The sequence below is a fragment of the Amborella trichopoda genome, chromosome 10 (genome assembly GCF_054954075.1).
Source record: "Amborella trichopoda isolate Santa Cruz 75 chromosome 10, AtrichopodaSantaCruz75HAP2 v2.0, whole genome shotgun sequence".
NCBI lineage: Eukaryota > Viridiplantae > Streptophyta > Magnoliopsida > Amborellales > Amborellaceae > Amborella > Amborella trichopoda.
The window spans coordinates 301,559-324,876 of NC_142345.1; the positions used below are offsets into that span (position 1 = coordinate 301,559).

Below are 23,318 nucleotides of genomic sequence, written 5' to 3' on the forward strand. Positions count from 1 at the left end.
ATTTTGTGAGATGGTACAACTTTCTTAACCTTGAATAATTGTGGATATAATTGTGGGTTCGCTTAATTTGACGACCATAAGGATGAAATTAACCCTTTTTGTTCAAGGATAGTAACCTTGGCATGGATATGCAATGAAAATTTGTGTGTCGAATTCTTAAGCTTGAATAATTTACGATACATAGATCATTTGGCTTGTGCTTGCCTTGGCATGAGCCAAATAATGTAATTACCCCTAATTGCTCTACATTAGGAGCCATGAAAAAGAGATTACCATGCAAGTATGTTTTTGATTTGTAGCCCTGTACAAGCAAGGTACGTCATTTGGCTCCAGTTGCTTGGATGCCGTTGTTCAATATTGCCCACCTTGAGAAAGGGCTATTTAGTTTTATTTTATTTTATTTTTTTTCTTTTGAGGAGTTACTTTAGTGAAATAACACTTAAAAAGCAGATATTTTGGTGTTAATTGGTTTCATGTGACCACCTTAATGATTTTGTTCGATGGTACAATTCATTTATTAACCTTGAATAATTAGGAAACAATTGTCGATTTTCTTGAGTCACATAATTTGAGCATAAGGATGAAATTACCCCTTATGTTCAAGGTTTGCAATCCAAACAAACATATGGACTGAAAATATGTGTTTGGAAATAAGTGAGGGTACGTTGTACATTTGGCTTGTGCCGCCTTGGCATGAGCCAAATAGGAACATTGAAAAAGAGATTTTAGTATGCAAAATACGTTCCCGACTTGCAAACCCTATACAAGCATGGTACTCATGTTATCCAGATTCGGCTGCTTGGTTGCCTTTGTTCGAGATTCCACCTTGAATTGGGGCAATTTGGGTTTTTTTATTTTTTTGATTTTTATAATTACCTAGGTGAAATGAACTTCGAAACTGGATCTCCAGTGTTAAATGGGTTCATGGGACCACCTGGATGATTTTCGAACAAGGTACAAATGGTTTCTTAACCTTTAATAATTTGGGGGTGTCAAAAGAAGATGATAATGATAGTGCCTCCTCTTCCCAATTTTAGCTCTTCCAACAGACAGAACAAGGGGCACTTCTACCATAATCCATATGGGCCTGATAATCGTATGGTCGTAATGATCCCATGACCATGTGTTTGTCACTATTTCATTAACACATTTGGTTCGCTTGGAAATATTTCCTTAATGTGGTTAGGTGTAGAAATATTTTCATACTAAGTAGCTGTTAATTGGTATAAAAAGATGCATTGGGATCAATTAGTGTGAAAATATTTTCACATCTAGCCACATGACGAATTTTTCACGTGAAATATTTTCAAGTGAAACAAATATGTAATAGATTTTCGTTAGATTGTGGTAGGAATTGGGTCCCAATTAATTTTATGGGCTACTTTCTATCCATCAACATTAGTTACTTGGATGGTGCTAAACCACATGATCAATGTTGTTCCTTCAAATTATGAATCAGTTTGTAAGTGGAAAAAGTTTATACAAGGTATCATCCTCATACTATTGTGATAAGGTGCATCCAAAAAAGTGTTTTGAAGTTTTAAAACCCTCCAATAAGGTCTACTCAATTTCAAGATATATGAATGTGAAGGAAAAAAGGATTTCAAGTATTAAAAATAATTGCATCTTGTAACAAATTATTTGGAGCGTCTACATTCAAGTACTTATGGATATGTTCGATATTTCCAAATTTTGGTACTATAAATCTCATAACCATTGATGAAAATATATTTTAAGCCATTATAAAATTTTTGATACTAGAACTACATCTCGAAGGCACCTAATACAAACCTCATCCGTTTAAAATATATAATAAAATAATTAATTTAAAAAATGTTAATATACTGTGATTTTAATGACATGCTCTTTATCACCGTCCAATCAATAGATTGATTGGTGAGGGAGAATCAACTATTGAGGCATGCTTCATTCCAGTATACATAACCAGTATTGTATCTTCAAGTTCACCTCCCGCTGCGGGGCGGTAAATTGAAATTAATATTTTTGTGAGGCCATCGAAACCGTTGAATGGCACAATTGGGCGGAGATTACATAGTGTGACTATTGTTACAATAAATCGTACATATTTTCTGAAACAACAAAATAAATACAAATAACTGTAAGGTGGTCACAATTTATTATAACCATTTGATGTGATGTGATGTGAAATTTACCATGTGAGGTGAAATTTAATAGTTTAAATTGCTTTTGAAGTTTGAACCTGATCAATCAAATAATTGTGACTACCCAATTTTACATCCAATGGGCGCTTTGTATCAAGGTAAATGTTCTCATCCTATACTTTCTCAGACTGTAAATTGCGAAGAAAGCATTTGGATAGCTCTGCTTCATGGGAGGGGGGGGGAGGCTTTGGATCTCCTCCTCTGTTCAGTGAGTAAGAAAATGCTGTTTTCTAAAACCCTAAACTCTCTCTCACATAAACCCTAGTTTTCTCGCTCTTCTATGGGGCTTTCCCCTTGACTGGTTCTCTCTATCTAGGAACTCTATTTTTCGGCTCTAACCATGGAGACACCCTTTTCCAGAAGCTCTTTCTGACTTCAAAGATCCTAATTTGGGCCTTGGCCATGGATATATCATGGTATCAATCTTCTTTGTAAGTTTGGGAACCCTAAGTTTCACTCTCATCCATGGAGATACCCTGTTGTAGCCCACGTGTAGTCTCTGCAACCCAAACTTTCCCTGTTCATTGTAAATGTTATCCATTTCCTTTGAATTTTCAAAGAGGATTCGTTCTGTTCAGAGGGAAAAATTGTCTCTCGAAAGGATTCTCTCTCTCTAAACGCAACGTCCATCATTTTGGGGATACGTCTCCAAAACACTGTAAATTTCCGTTAATTCTACTAAAATCATGTAGAACAAGGTGTTATAGCTCAAATGAAAGAAATAACGAATCAGATTGTTTATTTTCACTTGGGAGATTGCCGTACCTCAATAGAGATCAGGAAAAATCCCTGAGAAAATGTAATTCATGGCTAGAATTAGTTCAAAAATCACTGGCTTTGGCTCTATTTTGCTTCGTCATTGGTTTTTTACCTCAGAAGATGCTTCAGAAGCAAGCCTTTGCAGCTCCGGCAATGGTGACTGAGAGAGAGGTTTCTCGTTCTCATGAATTCTCTGATTACACACAAAGATTGCTAGAAGTGGTTTCTGTACTTTTACAGAGAGTAAAAGAGGCTAGAGAATTTATAGGAGATAGAAATGGAGTGGAAGCAAATATTCTAATACAGAATGTTAAGGAGGCATTAAAGAGGGTGAAGGATAAACGTCGAGAACTTTATGATGAAGTTTTGGACGTTTTGAATGCAGATTTGAGTAAGCTGAAGAGAAACAAAGCTGCATTGATTAAGCAATCTGAGAACATTGCAGATGTGTATTGGTCTTCAAAGAGAGAGAAAGAGACGCTAGTTTTGAGGGTAGATGAAGAACCAGAGGTAAAGGAGAGGGTAGACGAGCTTGATAACACCATGAATAAAGCTGAAATGGATTACAATGATGTGTGGCAAAAGGTCTTAGAGGTTGAAGATGAGATAGAGAGGAAGGAGACAAGGATGTATAGCATTGTGATTCGAGAGCTCTCATTTATTGAGAGAGAAAGTGGGCTTTTAGTGGAAAATTTTTTTTCACAGTGGAAGCAGGATATTTATGAAAGGCAAGCAACAGATTTTATCTGCTTTCTATTGGGTTTGCTTGCTTCTTTTTCTTTTTTGGTTTTTTTGAGAAATTCTTTTTCTGTTTTTGTTAATTTGTTATATGATTTCATTCGCCCATTTCCTTGTCAGTTTCATATATAATGCCTAGATAATATGCTCATGCTCTTAACTAGATGTTCAAGCATATAAATTCTTTCGGGGTGTTTGGCAAAGGATGCGGTCTAATATTCTTATAATTAGATATAAATTTTTCTCTTCACATTAGATAATTTGTCCTTTTTTACCATTTTGTACATCTTACCCTCTGAAAGAGTGAGGGTCAAGAATGACTTCCTGATTGTTGGTTCGTGCATTACTAGTTTGACCAAAAGGCACAACTTTTCGAATGTGTCGAATAATGCTTCCTTAGTGTTAAGGAGTTGATGCGTACCGAAAGATAAACTGCCAAATAGGATCACATATAGAAGCAGCTGCAGTAGGTTATGTTGTGCTATTAAATGGAATTATTATGGGTATATTAACTGTCTGGGCAATTTTTTGGTCTATGCAAATGAGCGGTAGTTGTACAAAACCTAAGGTCTTTATTTCAATTTCATAACCATATAGACATTATCAAGCTGTTTTATGCAGTCATACTTTTGATGATTATTACTTCTCTTTTTCTTTGATGTTTTATTTCATTTTCATTGACTTGATTTTGTATTATAATAATTTAATGGATTGAAACTGAAGCAATCCTGCTGTTGATTGTTTCTATGATTTCAGTTTGTCCAAAAATAATAAGAGTAGATTGTCTATACAAGATATTAGAAAAGATCTTGAATCTGCAAAGAACGAAGTTTGGGAGCAGACATTCTTGCCAATGATTTTGGATATTGAAGATCCTAGTCATTTCTTGAACCAAAGTACTAAAGATTTTGTTTTAAATGTAACCAAAGCCATTCAAGAGTCACGGGAGATGCAGAGAAACCTGGATGTCTCGGTAAGGAAGAAAACAAAGAGCTATGGAGAGGAGAAGCGTTTCCTCGTTAGTTCACCTGCTGAAGAGGTTGTGAAGGGTTTTCCAGAAGTAGAATTGAAGTGGAAGTTTGGAGATAAAGAGGTTATTGTTCCCAAAGCAGTCCGTCTTCAACTATATCATGGATGGCAAAAATGGCGTGAAGAATTCAAAGAAAATGTGAAACGAAATATGATGGATAATACTGATTATGGTAAAGAGTATGTAGCTCAGAAACAGGTGAATTCTTCTTTTAATTTCTTTCTTTTACTATTAGTGGTTTTCTGGTGGGTTTTAATTGCGGATTTTCCTAGTCCTTAGATTGTACAAACTACACTTTGTATTCTATTGCTTTGTTATTTGTATTTAGCTAAACAAAGTGTCGTAACATTTTTCTATATTCCCTACTCCTCAAACTAGGAGAAAATTCATCTTATTGTTCAATGGGAAGCCTATCTTTTTTTCTATTGATGATTCTAGTGATTTTCGGTAAGATACATGTATAAGAGCTAGTTAAAAATCTGTTTGGGATGTAAAAGTTACAAAAAGGAGGTATATCTATCAAAATTTTAGCTAGGAAACGTATCCTTAAAAGTGTTTTACAAAGATTTCAATGAATCTGTACTCCTCAGGGAATGTTCCTATATTTCGTTGCATCTGTTTTCATCAAATGGTTGGCCTTTTCTCATTTTTTGCTGATGAGTTTATTGTTACTGCAATATTAACAATTATCTTCTTGTGTCTTAATACAACTCTCTGAGGTTTGCTCGATCGACCCAATTTTTTAATGGTGGCTTCTATTAGTTGGTTATTTTGTATAATTGAACAATGAAACTTTATGTTAATTTCTGCTTTTTAATGGTGGCAAGATAAAAGTGATTAATAGTTTCTGCAGTCAGTCTTGCAAGGGTTATTTTGTTATTTATTTATTTAGAAGTTGCGGCTAACAATGCATTGAAGGGAGATGTATACATCCATTTGCATTGAGGGTGCAGAATTGCAATGATGTTGCCTTAGTTTATGTATATGTTGTCTTGCCAGGAGCGTTTACTTTCGGACCGAGATAGGGTGGTGGCGAAGACATGGTATAATGAAGAGAAGAAGCGATGGGAAATGGATCCAATTTCTGTTCCTTATGCTGTTTCCAAGAAACTAGTCAAGCATGTTCGCATAAGGCATGATTGGGGTGTCTTGTATGTTGCACTCAAGAATGATGACGAGGAGTATTTTGTTGATATCAAGGTCAGATTCATGTACCTATTGTCTTTGTAGTACTCAGATGAACAGCAGGCATTTTCACATACCTAGATATCTCATTTAAGAGAGTACAATCTTCATCTAGTTATTTATTTCTCTGAACACTATATCTACTTCTAGAATTGCCAAACCACTAATGAGCAGTTTGCTAAATTATGCAGGAATATGACATGCTCTTTGAAGACTTTGGAGGCTTTGATGGGCTTTATTTGAAAATGCTTGCTTCTGGTATTCCAACTGTGGTTCAGTTAATGTGGATTCCATTTTCTGAGTTGGATATCCGTCAGCAATTTGCCTTGTTAGGAAAGCTGTTTTATGAATGTATAGTTGGATTTTGGAATTCTCAAGGAGTAGTAAATGTTAGAGAGTGGTGCTTTAGAAATATCAAAAACATAAACGATGATATTATGGTCATGATTGGCTTTCCCCTTGTGGACCTCATAATTCCAAAACAGGTCTGGGACTAATAAACACATTAAACCTTTCACTTCAATGATATTTGTATTATCATGCACACTCTCCATTGGTTTTCCCTTCCTTGAGCATTTTCATCCATTGAGTTCAAAGGAAAAATTTGCATGCTTAATTGCTTAATATCATTTTATAATTTTATTCACAGATTAGAATTAATTTCGGGATGGCATGGCCAGAGGATGTATATGAAGCAGCAGGTTCAACTGGGTACCTAAGGTGGCAATCAGTGGCTGAGGCAAATTTCAATGCCAGGAAGATGGATAGTTTTCAATGGTATCTTTGGTTTTTTATCAGAAGCATCATTTATGTATACATACTAGTTCATGTTCTCCACTACCTAAAGAAGACGGTCATCAAACTCCTTGGTTTTGGACCTCTCCGCAGCAGGGATCCTAATATGAGAAAATTGAGGAGAGTGGTAAGGTCTTGCTCCTGATGCTATTTTAGTGTTTGTCATTAGGTAATTATTGAATCTGTGATTCTCACACAGTTTTGCATAATCTCATGAAGACCTGTAAATCATCATTCTAGTATTATGTTCAACTGTATTGAGTTAGATGCATCCTTCTTCTGTATTGTTCAGGCCCTTTTGTTTCCCTTGACGAAGTTTATGCTTTGGGGATTCTGCCACCATGGAAATTATGTTTATTTGGTCTAGTAATAATCTATTATTTTGCTATATTACTACTGAGATTAATGTGTTGGCCGTATCTTGCTTCTGTTAGTTTTTTTTTTTTTTTTTGGGCTCTTCATGCACGAAATTATTGTCCTTCCAAGTTTTAACAAGACTTTTAGTTTTAAAGTTTTCCATGTAGGCACTTCAATGCTCTATAATGGGATTCTTGCTGTTCTCGCAGAAAGCTTATTTTAAATTTAAGGAGAAGAGAAGGATTCGAAGGAAGAAAAGGGGTATTGATCCAATTAAATCTGCTTTTGACCAGATGAAGGTTTAAATTCTTTATTGGTTTTCTTAATTCATTTTATTCTGTAGAAGGAACTATTTCTTTGGCTTACAAGTCTTCTAAACTAGTAAAGGAAATCAATATCTCCTTTGTAGAGGGTGAAGAATCCACCAATGCGTCTGAGGGACTTTGCTAGCATCGATTCTATGAGAGAAGAAATTAATGAAATTGTGGCATTTCTGCAAAATCCCAAGGCTTTTCAGGAACTGGGTGCACAGGCTCCACGGGTATGATGTTCCCTTTGACAAATTTTTTGATCGACTGTGGTTTTCCTTCATGTTAGATTTTCTTAGTGGTTTGCATTCTTTTATCATTTATAAGTCACATTCCTTTTCTACTAGAGATGTTTTGAATTTTACCTTTTGAGTTTCCTTCTCTTTAATGCCAATTAAAACAAAAGGTATTTCATTGCAACATGGCAGACCTCTTGGACATGTTTCCTTATTGGTTACACTGTATTAGAATTATGTGCTTGTAATTTGGCTATATAAATTTTGAAATAATTGTAGTTTTGAGATAATTGTAGTTCTATATGTAAATGCTTAGTAGCTAATGCACAGTTTCATGATCTATATATAAATGCTTAGTAAATTTGCTAATGCACAGTTTCATGAGGTTCATTTCTCTGATCTATCCTGTTTTGCAGGGAGTGCTGATTGTAGGAGAAAGAGGGACAGGTAAGACGACACTAGCATTGGCGATTGCTGCTGAAGCAAAGGTTCCTGTGGTCAAAATCAAAGCTCAACAATTGGAGGCAGGACTGTGGGTTGGTCAGAGTGCATCGAATGTTCGGGAATTATTTCAGACAGCAAGGGATTTGGTTGGTTTTAATATTTCATTTAAATCAGAGATAATTGTCTCTTCTGGGTTATGATGGATTCTTCAAAATAGCTGTCTTCATATTTTTGTGGTTCAATTATATGAGACTGATCAAGTTTTTTCTATTCTAAATATGTGGATCTGGGTTGTTGTTATCTGGGATGGATAGTTCGATTCCACTTCCTGAAAAATGGCATATTTCCATTTCGTAGGCTCCAGTGATAATTTTTGTTGAGGATTTCGATCTTTTTGCTGGAGTTCGTGGACAGTTCATTCACACCAAAAAGCAGGACCACGAAGCTTTCATAAATCAGCTTCTTGTGGAACTCGATGGGTATGTCGCATAATTTTCCTTTTTCAGATTAATAGATGTTACCACAGCATTGTTCTGTATATCAATTTCAATTTTTTTAGAGCTACTAGATGGGCTGATTCTTTTCGTCGTTTCAAAAACTATTCTAATCATTGGGATATTTCAAAAACAATATTTTATTGACATTCCAGAGCTTACTCACTACTCTCTCCTGGTAATGAACTGTTATGTGCATTTCGGAAAATTCATTTATTCAGGTAGTTCCATTTTAGAAAATTTTGGTATGAATTCTTTAGCATCAGATGAATTGAACTACCATTCATTGCGTGCCCCTAGTATATGTTTCTGGCTCTCTGCTAGATGAGTAGTTGGTCAGTATAGACTGAACCTGCACTGTAATCGAGATTTTTCCTTTATATAAAGTTATATATTTCCTTGAATGGCATCTTGTGCTTTATGCTTTGTTTTATTGTCGTTCTTTACATCATTTGTTGATTCAAAAGTTGATGTTGTTCATTGTGAACAATTTTGGATGCTTAAATTGTGATTCTTAAAATATGGAAAAGGCCCTTGAACTTACTGTACTCCTGTTTTTGTATTTCTTTCCTGCTGGGTGAGGGGTGATGCTTCTTTGGTTATGGATCTATTGTTTGTTTAGCATAGACCCCTGCAGATTTTCTTGTGATCATGTGTATGTTGTTTTATGTGTAGTGCATGTATTCAGATGGTTATCAGAACCTTGGAAATGAGTTCTTATAACTTTCAAAAGTCTTGAGCAATTGAAGATGAGTTGTTCCATCCCACCCATTTGTTGTAATGATAATGGTACAGTCATTGACTTTGTTGTATAAGGCTTAATGCATGCTAAATGCATGCATTGGATTGAATGTGGAGGTGGCGAATTGTGCCCTTGGATGAGTTTTTTGGTGTATCATTTACAAATTATGAGTTCTTGATATTCTTCCTTTATAGAATTGTGATTTTGAGTGCCCAAGGCGAGACACACCCCCACACACGAATTTGCATATGGGGGAGTGATTTCGTGAAACCGTTTCATAGTGATATAATGAAACTGCTTCAAATAATATCATTTTGAGGGCAGTTTTTTGACCCGAGATGTCAACCCAAACAGTTGGGATAAGGCTATGATGATGATGGTATTTGACCCGAAATTTTAAACATGTATTCTTCTTTTTCTAGTGAACAATAGCAAAATATAATTTTCAAAACTCTCCCTAAGAAGTAGTTTTTTTTTTTAGCACGATAAGTGTATCATGTCCATTTGATGGGATGGTTAAATTTTGGCCTCAGGGAGATTTCTTGTACCCCATATTTTGTGAATGGCCTTATTATTAGTCATATGAACAATTTTAAATATAATGTTTTTTTATTTTTAAGGTTTTTTAAGTCCACTAAATAGATGAACTGCACTTGTATCGATTGTTAGCGCACGACTCATTTGGACCTCCTCTAGGGTGCAAATGTACTCAATTTTTTTTTTTTTTCTTTTTTGAGATTGATCGCTAGTATGAAGAGTGTGAGCAAAATTTGAGATCATGCATATACCCCTAACATGGGTTTTTGAAGGAGCGGTCTCATCACAATACCATGAAACCAGTGTATGAAATCACTCCTCATATTTAATGTGTGTGTGTGTGTCATAGGGTTTAGGTGATGCACTTGTTTGTTACAATGAGTGCACCCTTCATAAATCCATCTTGGACATGGGTTTCGGATCCAAAACTTATCAGGTCTATTTGAAGGTGGATATACCTGATTTTAATGGTAAGCCTCAACTCGAGGAGTTTATTGATTGGTTAAATACTGTAGAACGGTTTTTTTTATTATAAGGAGGTTCCTGAAAATAATAAACTAAAACTTATTACTGTAATATTGAAAAATGGTGCATTGGCATGGCGGGAACAACTTAGGGCTAAAAGGGAGAAACTGGGTAAGCCCAAAATTAATTCTTGAAAGAAGATGAAAAGGAACTTAATGGAAAAATACCTACCTAAAAATGATCGACAATTCCTTTATCACAAGTTGAATAGTCTTCATTAGGGAGAAAAGAGTGTAGAGTACATAGGTGAATTTTATCAGTTTATGGCTTGTATCGTAATGATATGTTTGAAAGAGACGAACGGTAGCTTGGGAAGGGCTGGGAGAGAGATTTAGGGAGAGATTTTTATGGGGCTCATGTTGGGTTAAGAAGGGCGGAGAGACAGAGAGAGAGTAAAAGATGTAGAAGATAGAGAGAGACATAGGAGAGAGAGAGTTTTTGGGTTTTATTTTATTCTCTTTTTTTAAGTTTTTATTTAAAGGGAAAAAGGCCCTTCTTTGTAAAGGATATGGTGAATTCAGTAAAGAAAAAGTTTTCTTTGACCTTGTGAAGATATCTTTGTGGTGGCCTCCATTGCAAATTCTGAGAGAAGGTATATTCTCTCAAGCCTCTTTTTTTTTTTTTTTTCCTTGTATCAAGTGGTATTAGAGCAAAAAAGATCCAATCATCATAGTGCCACTGAAACCTAATCCTGCTCTGATGATCGCATGCCACAAATTTTAGAAGGTTGAACCAAAGTCGTGGAAGATATTCGAAGCGACATTAGTAAAATTAATCATCAATTGCAAAGGTTGGAGGATACTATTTTTCGAGAAGAGTGTGCTCACAACCATCCGACACTAAGTTCTAATGTAGAGACGAATCTAGTCTCACAACCGACTCGAAGTGCCGATCTCAAATGTAACAATCATATTGTGATTCAAGAACCGCAGTCTGATAAACATCCACATGATCTTGGTATTAAGGTCGATCTTCTGGAGTTTTATGAAGAACTTGAAAAAGAAATCACGATTAAGCTCGAGATCCCAGTGGTTTACTTCATGTTCCGCACAAAGGATTTGATGAATTGGTTTACTGGAGATAAATGCCCAGGAGAATGGTGGGACTTCTTCGCCAATTATTCGATTGACCTTTGAAGGATGTAAGCTTGAGGTCGAGCTTCTCCCAACCTGGGGGAGAATGATGCAAATAAAAATTAGGTTTTTTCGATTTTTTATATTTTCTAGATTAAAAAAAGGATGTTATTTGGGTTTTTAGTATTCCATTACATTATTCTTGTCTTTTTTAGCAGTAGAGATTTAAGGGGTAGAGTAAGAAGTTCATTTTTTTTAAGGATTTGGATAGGATTAGTGGTTAGTTGGTTAGGGTTTTCTTTATTAAATAAGGTTGGGAGTTATGTATGAGAGGAATTGATGAGATTAATGTGAGCTAAAAGGGAAAAGTCCTATTTTAATGGACTTGAGAGATGTAAGGAGAGATTTTTATGGGGCTCACGTTGGGTTGAGAAGGAAGGGGGGGGGGGGGGGGGGGGGGGGAGATAGAAGGAGAGAAATGTAGGAGATAGAGAGACAGGAGAGATAATTTTTGGGTTTTTTTTTTTTTTAAAGTTTGTATTTAATGGGAAGAGATCCCTTCTTTGTAAGGGATATGTGAATTGAGTAAAGAAAGTATTTTCTTTGATCTTGTGAAGAGATCTTTGGGGTGGATTCCCTTGCAGACCCTAAGAGCGTATATTCTCTCAAACCTCTTATTTTTATTTTTTTATTTTCTGTTTATTTTTCCCTGCATCAGTATATTTATTGATTGCAAGGACAATGTCGCAACGCACAAGGGCTCCATCTTTATTGCGCCAATAACCCACAGGTCTTAGGATTCAAGGCACAATTTTCAATTTGAAGGTAATGATTTTAGTGCAAGATTCATCTTAGCCTACTTTAAAACTTGAGGACGAGTTTTCTCCAACCTTGGAAAATTGATCCAAGGCAAAATTGTTTTCATTATTAATTTTTATTTAATTTCAGAGGTTGTATATTTTAATTTTATTTTTAGGGTTTATTCTTAAGGTTTTATGTTTTTTTTTGGATTCTAGATTTTTTTTTTATATTTTTTGGATTTCTAGGAGTTGTTTAGAAAAGTACTTGGAGTTTTTATAGAACATTTTGTTTTATCAGGGGTAAAGTTGTTATTTCAAATTTGTTAATTAAGTTGGGACTCATTAGTCAATTTTGTTTCTAGCTAGGGCTATTTTGGACATTGTATCTTAAGTAAAATATAAATAGAGGTACATGGGGCCTTTATGGGTTGGCTATGTGCAGCGCAGACCCAGTACAACACTTGATAGGAGGTGCGAGTTCATATAAGCGGAAGGTGCGAAAAGGGCAAGAGGTAGGCGCAAAAGGATATGGTTAGAAGTAGTGAGAAAAGATATGGGGACTTATGGCCTCACTGGGGGTATGACCCTAGCTAGAACAAAATTGCGGACCGTGATTTGTGTAGCCGACCCCAAATGGTTGGGAAAAGGCTCTGATGATGATGATGACATGGGGTCTTTATGGGCAGTTCAAGTGATTTGTTTCTAAAAAAAGAGAAAGAAATCCCCAGGCTTTTGAAACCCTAGCAGGGTTCGAAGAGGCTTCTTTTGTTTGTTATTTGTGCTTGGCCTGAAGTTTACGGATATTATTGTTATCTATCAACTTTCCTACATTAGATTATGTATGAATCAACTATCTGATATGTTTTTTCACTCATTCTATCTTCCATTTTCTTTATCTGATTTTTTATTCGTAGTTTTTACTTTCCCTTTTTTGAGGTCTTTGAGCTTGTTTCTTTGGGTTTTATTAATAATAGTGGGAAGTGATATTTTCTTGACTTTGCCTATGTGAGTAGATAAGTTGATCAAGTACCGACAGTATGATAAAAACATTCTGTATGCTTACCCTTTTAGTAGATTATTTACTTGGGTTCTTGTTTAGTTATACATTACAACGAAATTTTAGTATGTATGCCACATGCTTATCATCACTTGTAATGCGTGTTGAACAGGTTTGAGAAACAAGATGGGGTTGTTTTGATTGCCACCACGAGAAATCTTAAGCAAATTGATGAGGCCTTACGACGGCCTGGGCGCATGGACAGGGTATTACATCTCCAAAGACCAACTCAAGTTGAAAGGGAGAAAATTTTACACCTAGCGGCAAAAGACACAATGGACCATGACCTTATTGATTTTGTGGACTGGAAAAAGGTGATTAAAGAAATGAACTATTGCCTACCCTTTATTGATATACAAATTATCCTTGCAATGCTTTCATTAATGTCTGAGTAATTCAGGACCTCTTATAGTGAAGATCTAAGATCGATTTTTCTATTTAGGCCTACAAAAATATTAGATATCTAGTTCTCAAATTACTCCCAAATGCAGGTTTTTGGGATTGCTTCTTTCGAGAATATGAAACGAGGTGGGAAGAGGGCTTGTTTGAGAAACCCAAAACATCCCCTAGAGAACCTCAAATAGACACTACAGCTCTGATTTGTTTTTTCTGACCTGCCAACATTAAAGAAGTTGGAACCCATGACACATTGTGTAATAGCTTGTAATTTGTTGAGAAAATGACCTTAACAATTTGAATCTCCTAATATATGTGAATATTGATCCTTGATCCTGTAGGTTTTAGTTCATTTTCTTGACTGATCGTGAAAACTACTTAGGTATGTTTCTAAGTTTTTGTATGTGGCGTCAAGTTTCTTTTTCTCGTTATCTTGGGATCATACAAATCTTGTGATTAGCTAGTGATTTAGTAGTTTTGCATTAACAATGTTGCCTTATTCATGTTTATTCTCTGTTTTCGCTTTTGTTGATTCTATCAACTATCAAAGGAAAAAAAATTGATATCCAAAAAAAATAACAATAATTGATACCAAGTTTCAATGTCGCATGCAGGTTGCTGAGAAGACGTCACTTCTGCGCCCCATGGAACTGAAGCTTGTTCCCATGGCTCTAGAAGCTAATGCTTTTAGGAATAAAGTTCTTGATGCAGATGAATTGATGACCTACGTTAGCTGGATTGCGGTAATGATGTGAAATTTGATCTTTCCTTTTTGTTTTACACTTCTCTGTGTAGAATTTGGTTTTCTAATGCATAATTTTTGGAAATATGAAATCCTTTTTTTTTTTTTTTTGAAGTGGAAATATGAAATCCTGTTAAAACTTCATAATATGTTTACTATTTTTTTTTAAGTAATGTTTATGCTATTTGTGAGTCGTTAATGTGCTTTGTATTAGATTCATTATTTTAAGGCATGTGTTTTCAATCCCTCAGGGGTGCATGCCTTGCATGACATCTAGCGCCTCCTCTTATTTGCCTTACACTTTCTAAAACCATGCTTTCAGTGCATAGGTTAGTGGAATTGACATGGTAAAGTCTCTACAGTCCAGAAGGTAAGTTGGGATGTTTTATGGATATACTCGAACACATTGAGCTTGGTAGAACGGGATATATGTATGATCATGCATATCGGGCATGATGCTTTATAGATTCTAATATAGGCGGTTTTGTGAGCAGCGTGCCTTCAATAGTGCATTACTTTTTGCTTTTAGCTCAGAATAGGGTGTAATTGATACTACGCTGGGAGTTCTTTCAGAGCTCTATGTTGCTCTGCCTGTTGTGGAAATCGATTTTGTCAAGAAAGCCCGAAAATGGTCTTCAAAGTGTGAAAAGAAAAATTAGGCTAGTTTCATTTTTTTGGGCATTTTGGACTAGATTGTCTTTTCCCGCTTTCTTGCTTTTCGTTTATAGGTTTTACTTAGATTTTGTAATGGATGGTCTAAATTGTGATTTGGCTTGGGTTGAGGATATAAGTAGGTTGTGATATAGGGATGAGATCAGTTTTGAGTTGTATTCTTAGGGTTTGCCAAGGGTTAAGGATATAAATATGGAGTTTGCAAGATACATTAGCTGTTTTCTGTTGTTTTCCGTTTGCAGGATCAAACCTTCATCAATTAGTACTAAAGCAGTTCAACTGCCAAGGCACATTCGATGCTGCAACTATACATGATGGCCGCTAGAGGAGCTCATGGAGGTCACAGCCGTGTTGGTGCTTTTGGGCCTATGAGGGAGGATTTCGATGACCTGTTGAGGTGACTTGAGGAACTGGTGCATGAGGTGTTCCAAACTCGTTTCAAGCAAGGTTTGGTTGTCCATGTGAGTAATAAATCAGAGCCTGGGAAGAGAACCCTTTCCATAACCAGGGGAGGGATGAATCTCTGCTTCCTAACGAGGGGATGGACCCCGACCTGTGCCTTGAGGAGCGTTTAGTGCGGGCCTTGGAAGCAGTGGATAGAAGCATCTGGGTAGCTGTGCTTGAGTTCTTTGGTTGGCTACAACCAGATGACTTCTTAGATTGGCTTGCCAGCGTCGAGATGTTTTTCGAGTGGAAGGAGCTATGCAAGCAGAAGAAGATGAAGTTAGTAGCCACCTGGGTGAAGGGGCATGCCCTCATCTCGTGGTAGTGATTGCAGGAAAGTTGCTTGTGCAGAGTGGAGGAGATCTCGACCTAGAGGAAGATGAAATCATGTTTGAAGGAAAAGTTTGTCCCAGTCGATTGTGCCAAAGATCTGTACTAGATGTTCCATACGTTGCACTGAAAGGAGAAGAGTGTGCACGAAGATACAGAGGATGTTTACCTACTAATGACCCAAAACGAAATTCACAAAAATGATGATCTGCTTTAGGAAGCTAAGCCTCGATGGTTTGAGTTCCATGAAATGAAATATCATGTAGGTGCATCTGCAAGGCTTATCAATTAGAACAAAGATGATGATGCTATTATGAACTCAACTGGAAGCCTGGGAGAAGTATTTGGAGGAATTTAGCTCTTTTCTTTGTTCAGAAATCAATGCCTAATGAGAAGCTATTTGTCGATTGGCTTTCATGTTCACGACCTCTTGGATGCCCTTAATGCTTTGTGTGAAATGCTTTGGCATTATAGAACTTTGCTTTTAACACTCGAGTTCAGGTGCTTAAGTTGAGTGGATGACTATTCTTAGGCCAGATATTGATGGCATTGTCGTCTTAGTTGCAATGAACTGAAGTCCAATCCTCTCATTTCCATTATTTGGGGGTGAGGTTGGTGTTTTTCTCATAAACTCAGCCTAATAATGATGAAAACTGATCCCTATGAAATTACTCATGATATACTTCCCTCATGGAGATAATAGAATATCACACCAAAACTTCCCTTAAAATTCATATTTAAAATTTAAGTGTATATACCAAACCTAATCCTGTGAGAACTGTTGTCTTGAAGGTCTGTAATTTATATAGCGTCCTGCATATATTATCATCAATAGATATAGGCTTCTTTTTGTGTAATATATTGGCAGAAGTCTTTTTCCATGCCTGTTCATAATGGCATATCTTCTTTTCATATCTCCAGTGACCCATTTTTGTCCACAAGTTCACCATGTCACCTGGTCCCCTTGATTTTTAATGGTCTGGGACCAGCTTACACCTTGTAGAGCACTAGACATGTGGGTTGGATTTTATACATCACACCTCTTGTGAATATCTTTTGTAAGTGTAAACAAAGTACATAAATACATACTTGTCAACCATTTCAAAAAGAGAATGACCGAAATCGCTTCTTTTAACATGGACTCCAGAAATAAAAAGAAATGATTACTAGGAATTATTGTACCAACCTTGACTCCAGATATGTTTTGCTAAGGAAACATTGTTGTTGTCCATCCCCTTAACCTTTAACAGCTCGTGTTTGGAGTTTGAATGATAAAGTTTACTTGCACCCTAGTGTTCTAGACATGAGTTGTTCCTTCTGGAGAAAGTTTTGTCAGTGAGCTGTTAAATATTATGACTTTAGAGAATATATATTCTTTTGATATAGAGAGTTGCACGCATGAATGGAAGTAGGTACTCGTTCTTTTTAATTTTTTAGGAGATTTCCTTATTTGTCGTATTTATCATTTTCTCCTGCACAAAAGCATTCCATGGTAATTGTCCTTGTTACTAATTTTATTTTAATCATTTTCTGTAACGTTCTGCTTTTCTTTTCTCTGACATCTGTGGTTGCATTTTCTAGACATTTAGCGGCATCATTCCACAATGGTTAAGGACAACCAAACCTTTGAGATGGATGAGCAGATGGCTTGTAAATCATCTTGGATTGGTTTTGACAAAGGAGGACATTCAGTCTGTTGTTTATCTAATGGAACCATATGGACAGATCAGTAACGGGATCGAACTTTTGAGCCCTCCTCTAGATGTAAGAACATCAATATGAACAGAACTATTAAACTTGACAACTATAGTCTTACTTTCCTGCTTTTTTTTTCTCGTGTTATGTACATGACCTTGTGCAATACATGAATACTATTTGGTGCAACCCCGTGGAAGTCATTCTCGATAATTTTATATTCTTGCACATTCATAGTTTCTATTAATATGATAATTTTATGGTTTCTTGAACTTTATCCTTTTTGCATTCCGGAAAACATTTTAGTAATTGTAGAGAAAGGAGTTTAAGATCACATACAAGGCATAAATTGCTCAAAATGTTCCTTCTCCTGTAAAGCATATATTTCTGGGTGTTATCTGCTTAACTTAAGTATGAGTTGTTCTTTTTTTTATTTCTTCTTCTTTTTCGTTTTTCTTTTTTGTATTTTCCTCTCTGGGCAATGAGTTGAAGGATATTGTGCAAGTGTTTGGCTTTTTAAATGTTGACATGTACTTTGGTGGTTTGCAAGTGGACATGGGAGACAAAATTTCCACATGCCGTGTGGGCTGCTGGTCGAGGTCTCATTGCGCATCTTCTACCAAACTTTGACACCGTAGATAATATCTGGCTTGAGCCAACTTCATGGGAGGTTCGTCCTTGTCATTTTCTAAAATTTGCTATTCAGTTGTGACGAGGGCTATATTTCTTAGTTCTTTTATTTCCGAAATACAATGCCTCACTAAATATACATTAATTTGCAGTAGTTACAAAATATTTGTAGGGAATTGGTTGTACCAAGATTACAAAGGCAAGGGACGCAAGCAGACAGAATGGGAATGTTGAGATGCGATCATACCTTGAGAAGAAGCTGGTTTTCTGTTTTGGTTCTTATATTGCTTCTCAATTGCTACTTCCATTTGGGGAAGAAAATTATTTGTCATCTTCTGAAATACAACAAGCACAAGATGTAGTTATTTTAAGTTTTCATGTCTCTATGCTTAATTTCTCAGTTTTTTACCACTAGCTTCTGTTAATTAGTGACATTATTGAGATATGTGGCGTTTGAACTATTGCAGATAGCTACGCGAATGGTAATCCAGTATGGATGGCGTCCGGATGATAGTCCTGCAATCTACTTCCGTAGCAATTCGGTATTTCTTATATATTTAAGCTTTTGATAAGTGAAAAATAGACAATTATTTGCTTGACTAATACTGTTAGCTTTTCAAGTTCATGCCTTATTTTCATTTCTATTGTTGTTATGATTCTTTTTTAAAAAAATTGCAAGTAAACCCAGTTGTTGAAACCTTGTCCAGTTCGTTTCTTTTGGTGTGTAACCAAAACCCTCCATTGAAACAACCACTATGCCAGAGGCACTAAATGGCTCATCTCTGGTTCAATCCAATAAATTCTCAAGTGAAACAAGTTCCATTTCTCAAAATGTACTCTGGGTGGTTGCTAGCAATTTAGTATGTCGACGAAACATACTATTTAAGGAATATCTTGCATAGTGATGTGCACGGCTGTGTCAAATAATATTTCCCACCAATTTGAGTAGGTCTTAAATTAAATTTTGGTCTGCAATTCATAAGCATATTTTAAGTTTGGCTTATTGATTAGATATTCAAGAATCAATTTTAGTCTTCTATGTAACTTTGTCCCTTATGTTAGAACATGACATGTGTTGTTAGTAGTTGCACATGTCATCCACTTTTCAGTTATTTGCTGGTGGCCTATTTTTCTATAGTCTTGCATGTATAGCTGTTAATATCCCTTAATGAATGAGCTTGTTTTCACTTATAATTCAATTTTTTTTATATGTTATTTCATTGCTACAGAGTGGAAAATACCTTAACAAATGAGCTTGTTTGCTCTTATAATTCAATTTTTTATTTTATTTTTATATATGTTATCTGATTTCCACAGATTGGTGCTCTGAGTATGGGAGACAAACATGAATACAAGATTGCAAGCCAAGTTGAGAAGGTATGCAATGTTGTTTTCTTATGTTTCAGTAATTGGGTGGATACTGTCAAGTTATGGTCACAGTTTCTATGAGTCCATGTAGAAATGAGTCGACTATTAAAAATCTATTTTTGAGATGGACTTTCGGACCCAATTTTTAAGGACATGTAATCTTTAACATAGAGACGATGAATATGAAAAAATAAATAAATTTTAAGAAATGAAAATAATAATTTTTTGAAGAAATCATTGGAACATTAGTTTCAATTGTTTTTAGATGGACCACCTATTTGCATTCATCTTTAAGATGGATGATTTATACCTTGGGGACCACATATTGTAGTAATGTGGTCCAGCCCGCATGAAACAATTTTCCTTAAGTTAATACACTTTTTTTTTTTTTTTGTATGAACTCTGATATTCTAAGGTCCATATATTATTTATTTCATTCTAATGATATGAGCCAAACCCAATAATATTTGCCTTCCAGGTGCACTTGATATAGAAACAATTTTTGTTTGTGATCCTGCATAATCAATTGTTAGTGCTAATGACATTGTATAATTGTCTTCTTCCATAGATATACAATTCAGCATATGACAAAGCAAAGGAAATGCTACAAAAGAACCGTAGGGTGCTAGAAGTTATTGTAGAGCAGCTAATGGAGTATGAAATGTTAACAGGGCAGGTATGGATTCTAATGTATGAGGATTACTACATTGATCGACTCTCTCTCTATCTCTCTCTCTCTCTCGTGCACACACCACACAAGTCACTATCTCTTGCTTTTTACAAGAGATATTTCCTGTGAGTATTATTCACTGGTTAGTCACTATCTCTTGCTTTTTACAAGAGATATTTCCTGTGAGTCTTATTCACTGGTTAATTTCCACTGTTGATGATGTGCTTTTGAGATCATTTGAAGCTGATAAGTGCACAATGGTCTTTATTCATTTAAGCTTTCTTTAGAAGTATTACATGTGCAATAGGGAATTCTCTCTTTATGGTAGTTATCACTCTGATTTGTCGTTTTCACAACTAATTGTGAAGCCTTTTCCATTCAACTTTGTATAGTTTCCATTGTCGATTATCTGGTGAAGTGCCATTTATTTCTTCACAGGATCTGGTCTCAATTCTTGAAGAATATGGAGGCATTTGTGAGCAAGAACCTTTCACGTTGTCTAAGTATCTTCTTGAAGATGTAAGCTCTAACCCCTATAGAGAACATAATTAATTACAGACATAGCTAACTTCATACTCCACCCACCCATACACAAATTCTTTTTGCCAAGGTTATTCTGTTTATTCACTAGAAAGAGCAAGGGCAAGATAATATGTAATGACGTTTATTCTCAGAAGAGGCATATGTCTTTTTTACGTGCAAATGCTTTTGCCTTTCCATGCTAAATCCCATCCCTTATTTCATTTCATGTTCAAGTTGAGCTTACTATATGAAAGAAAATGCCTAACCCAAAAATATTTTGCAGCAACTGTGTAAGGTTATTTCCAATAGCCCAGAGCACCATTTCCTATGTTTACCATCAGTAGGGGGCAAGATACATCTCTCTCTCTCTCTCTCTCTCTCTCTCTCTCTCTCTCACACACACACACACACACACGCACATACACAAACACTCAAACACGCACACTCTTCAAATTGAGTGGTGTGTGGTTTTGTTTCATGTTCGTTACTTACATGGCTCAGTGGACTGACCACTCTTCAAATTGAGTGGTTGGTTTTTGCGATCACATTCACCTTTGAGGATGATTGCGATTACAATTGCATTTTGATCAAATGTAAAATAATAAGGGAGGTTCTCTCAACAATCCTACAATGTGAAAACATGTAAATCTCCTACTTTAATTTTGATATCTCTCTTGATGGCAGCCCACTTCAAGAACTGATCGTTTGGCTGCTCAAACTTGAGGAGAGAGCTTTGGAAAGAAGCCATGACTTTCAATTTTGTTAGTGAAGGGAACAGGAAGGCCTGAGCCTGAGGAATTTTTTTATTTTTTCTCCCCCTTTTTTTTTTTCTCAAAGTTTCTTTATTAAATGCTTGAGATAATGGAGTGTAGATCGCCTCTTCTTTGATGATTTTGTAAATTACATCTGTGCGAAAGTGGGTGTGTATAAAGGGAAATGCATGGCTTTTCTCTCTCGTGTAATTCAGTGTTGGGATTATATAGTGAATTTATCTTTTTTCAAGAAACAATCTATTATGTGCCGACACTAATCTTTTGGGCATGGCCTTGGATTTCCTCTAAGCCTCGAGCCTGTCTCTCTCTAAGCCACGGAACTATCATTATCGTCATAGCTTTTTTTCAACTAAATAAGATTGGCTACATAAATCTTTGGTTCGTCATTCTGCTTTACTAACACACACGGAACCATTTACTATAATCTTGGTCAATTGGCTAGCCCTACTGGTAGATACTCCCTTTAAAAAAGAAAATGTTAAACTAGTGACTCTTCAATTGACTCTCAAAGATGTAGAGGTATATATTTAGAATCATTTGTTATGTAAATTTATTAGCTATTGTGATAGATCTATTTTAAGCAAATGTATCTTCCACCATATTTGCGTCTTAGTAATAGTGTTAAGCTGGATTCCTTACTTCATGATATCCTTAATTTCATTGTATACGGTTTTGGTCTCCATGGTGTTGCAGCTTCACTTTTGGCTCAATTGGCTGCATTGGCTGAATGACCCGCTGCTACTTTTGGACCGACAGAAAGCTACGTAGCAATCTTAGGCCTTGTAAGCGAGCTCAGCCTGTAACATTACCACAAGGCCCCAAAAAACTAAAGTAGCACTATACCTAAATTCTTTGATTATTAGCATTGATGGTGTTGCCTCCATCAAAGTTGGGCTTTGTTTGAGGAGCATATATTTGGTTGCAATTAGCATTGCTGGTGTCTTGGAAGCTAACGAAATGGAATGTGCCAAATTTTTAGCCATCAAACCAGAGACCAAAGCAGGGCTTGACAAAATAGAAAGTACCATGGTGCGTCGTTCTTCCTTGAAATGGAACTCTCAATGCTGAAGCATTCAAGTCAATCCCATTATTAAGAATTACCTTGGAAGCTACCTATATTTCATGACCCGTTCGCAGCTAGGGCTGTTAATGTACTAGGCCCAACCAGACCTGAAGCTAGCCTGAAATCGTGCAAAGCTACACCCACCTCAGATCTTCATCATTCTAATAACAAGACTCAACATTTGTTCTGCAGTGTAGGTGCACATTTGTCAAGATAAGCCTTTCTTAAGTGGTATATGAAAGGAAGTTTGCAACATTCCCCCACTAAAGGTAGACTCTCTCTCTCTCTCTCTCTCTCTCTCTCTCTCTCTCTCTCCGTGAGTGATGTTGGTAAATTTGCGAAGGAACATTTCTAGTATCTTAAGAATTCCATCTCTCGCGATGAGCGCACTTATTTTTAAAAATATATTATATTTTAATAAATTTGTTTATATTTTATATATATATATATATATATGAAAGGCAACGTCTAAAGGCAGAAATAAACAATGTTTTCACACAAGCTCGGTACTGTGATTTTTTTGGTCACTCTGGATTTAAAAGATTGCAATAGACCTATTATGTTCGTTGCTGTACTGCAGCAGACCTACTATGTTCATTGCGGTACCGCAACGGACATAACATGTCCATGACGGTATTGCAACAGACATAGCATGTCTGTGGCGGTATTTTTTCACGCAAAAAAAATACAAAAAACTATCACGGCCCATATAAATCTGACAGTTTTTAAAACAAAACCGCAACCGACGGC

The 23,318-nt window shown here is 36.0% G+C and overlaps 1 protein-coding gene across 4 annotated transcripts; it reads left to right on the forward strand.

The window, feature by feature from the left end:
- Positions 1-2,907: 2,907 nt before the first annotated feature.
- Positions 2,908-21,738, forward strand: EMB2458 (FtsH extracellular protease family). Of its 4 annotated transcripts, none has more exons than XR_016043275.1 (19): positions 2,908-3,670; positions 4,437-4,908; positions 5,710-5,910; positions 6,087-6,380; positions 6,545-6,817; positions 7,257-7,346; positions 7,457-7,588; positions 8,008-8,181; positions 8,393-8,514; positions 13,376-13,577; positions 14,274-14,402; positions 17,429-17,611; positions 18,093-18,212; positions 18,325-18,530; positions 18,640-18,714; positions 19,490-19,549; positions 20,109-20,216; positions 20,649-20,729; positions 21,417-21,738. XR_016043275.1 is itself a non-coding variant. In XM_011622817.3 (19 exons), the coding sequence occupies exons 1-19, from the start codon at positions 3,063-3,065 to the stop codon at positions 21,453-21,455; spliced, it is 3,549 nt and encodes a 1,182-aa protein (XP_011621119.1). In that variant the 5' UTR covers positions 2,908-3,062; the 3' UTR covers positions 21,456-21,738. The 4 variants fall into 4 exon arrangements, 3 of the variants coding, with proteins under 3 accessions (XP_011621119.1, XP_088706385.1, XP_088706384.1); XM_011622817.3 differs by having other exon boundaries at positions 18,345-18,530; XM_088850259.1 differs by having other exon boundaries at positions 7,257-7,308; positions 18,345-18,530.
- Positions 21,739-23,318: the final 1,580 nt, after the last annotated feature.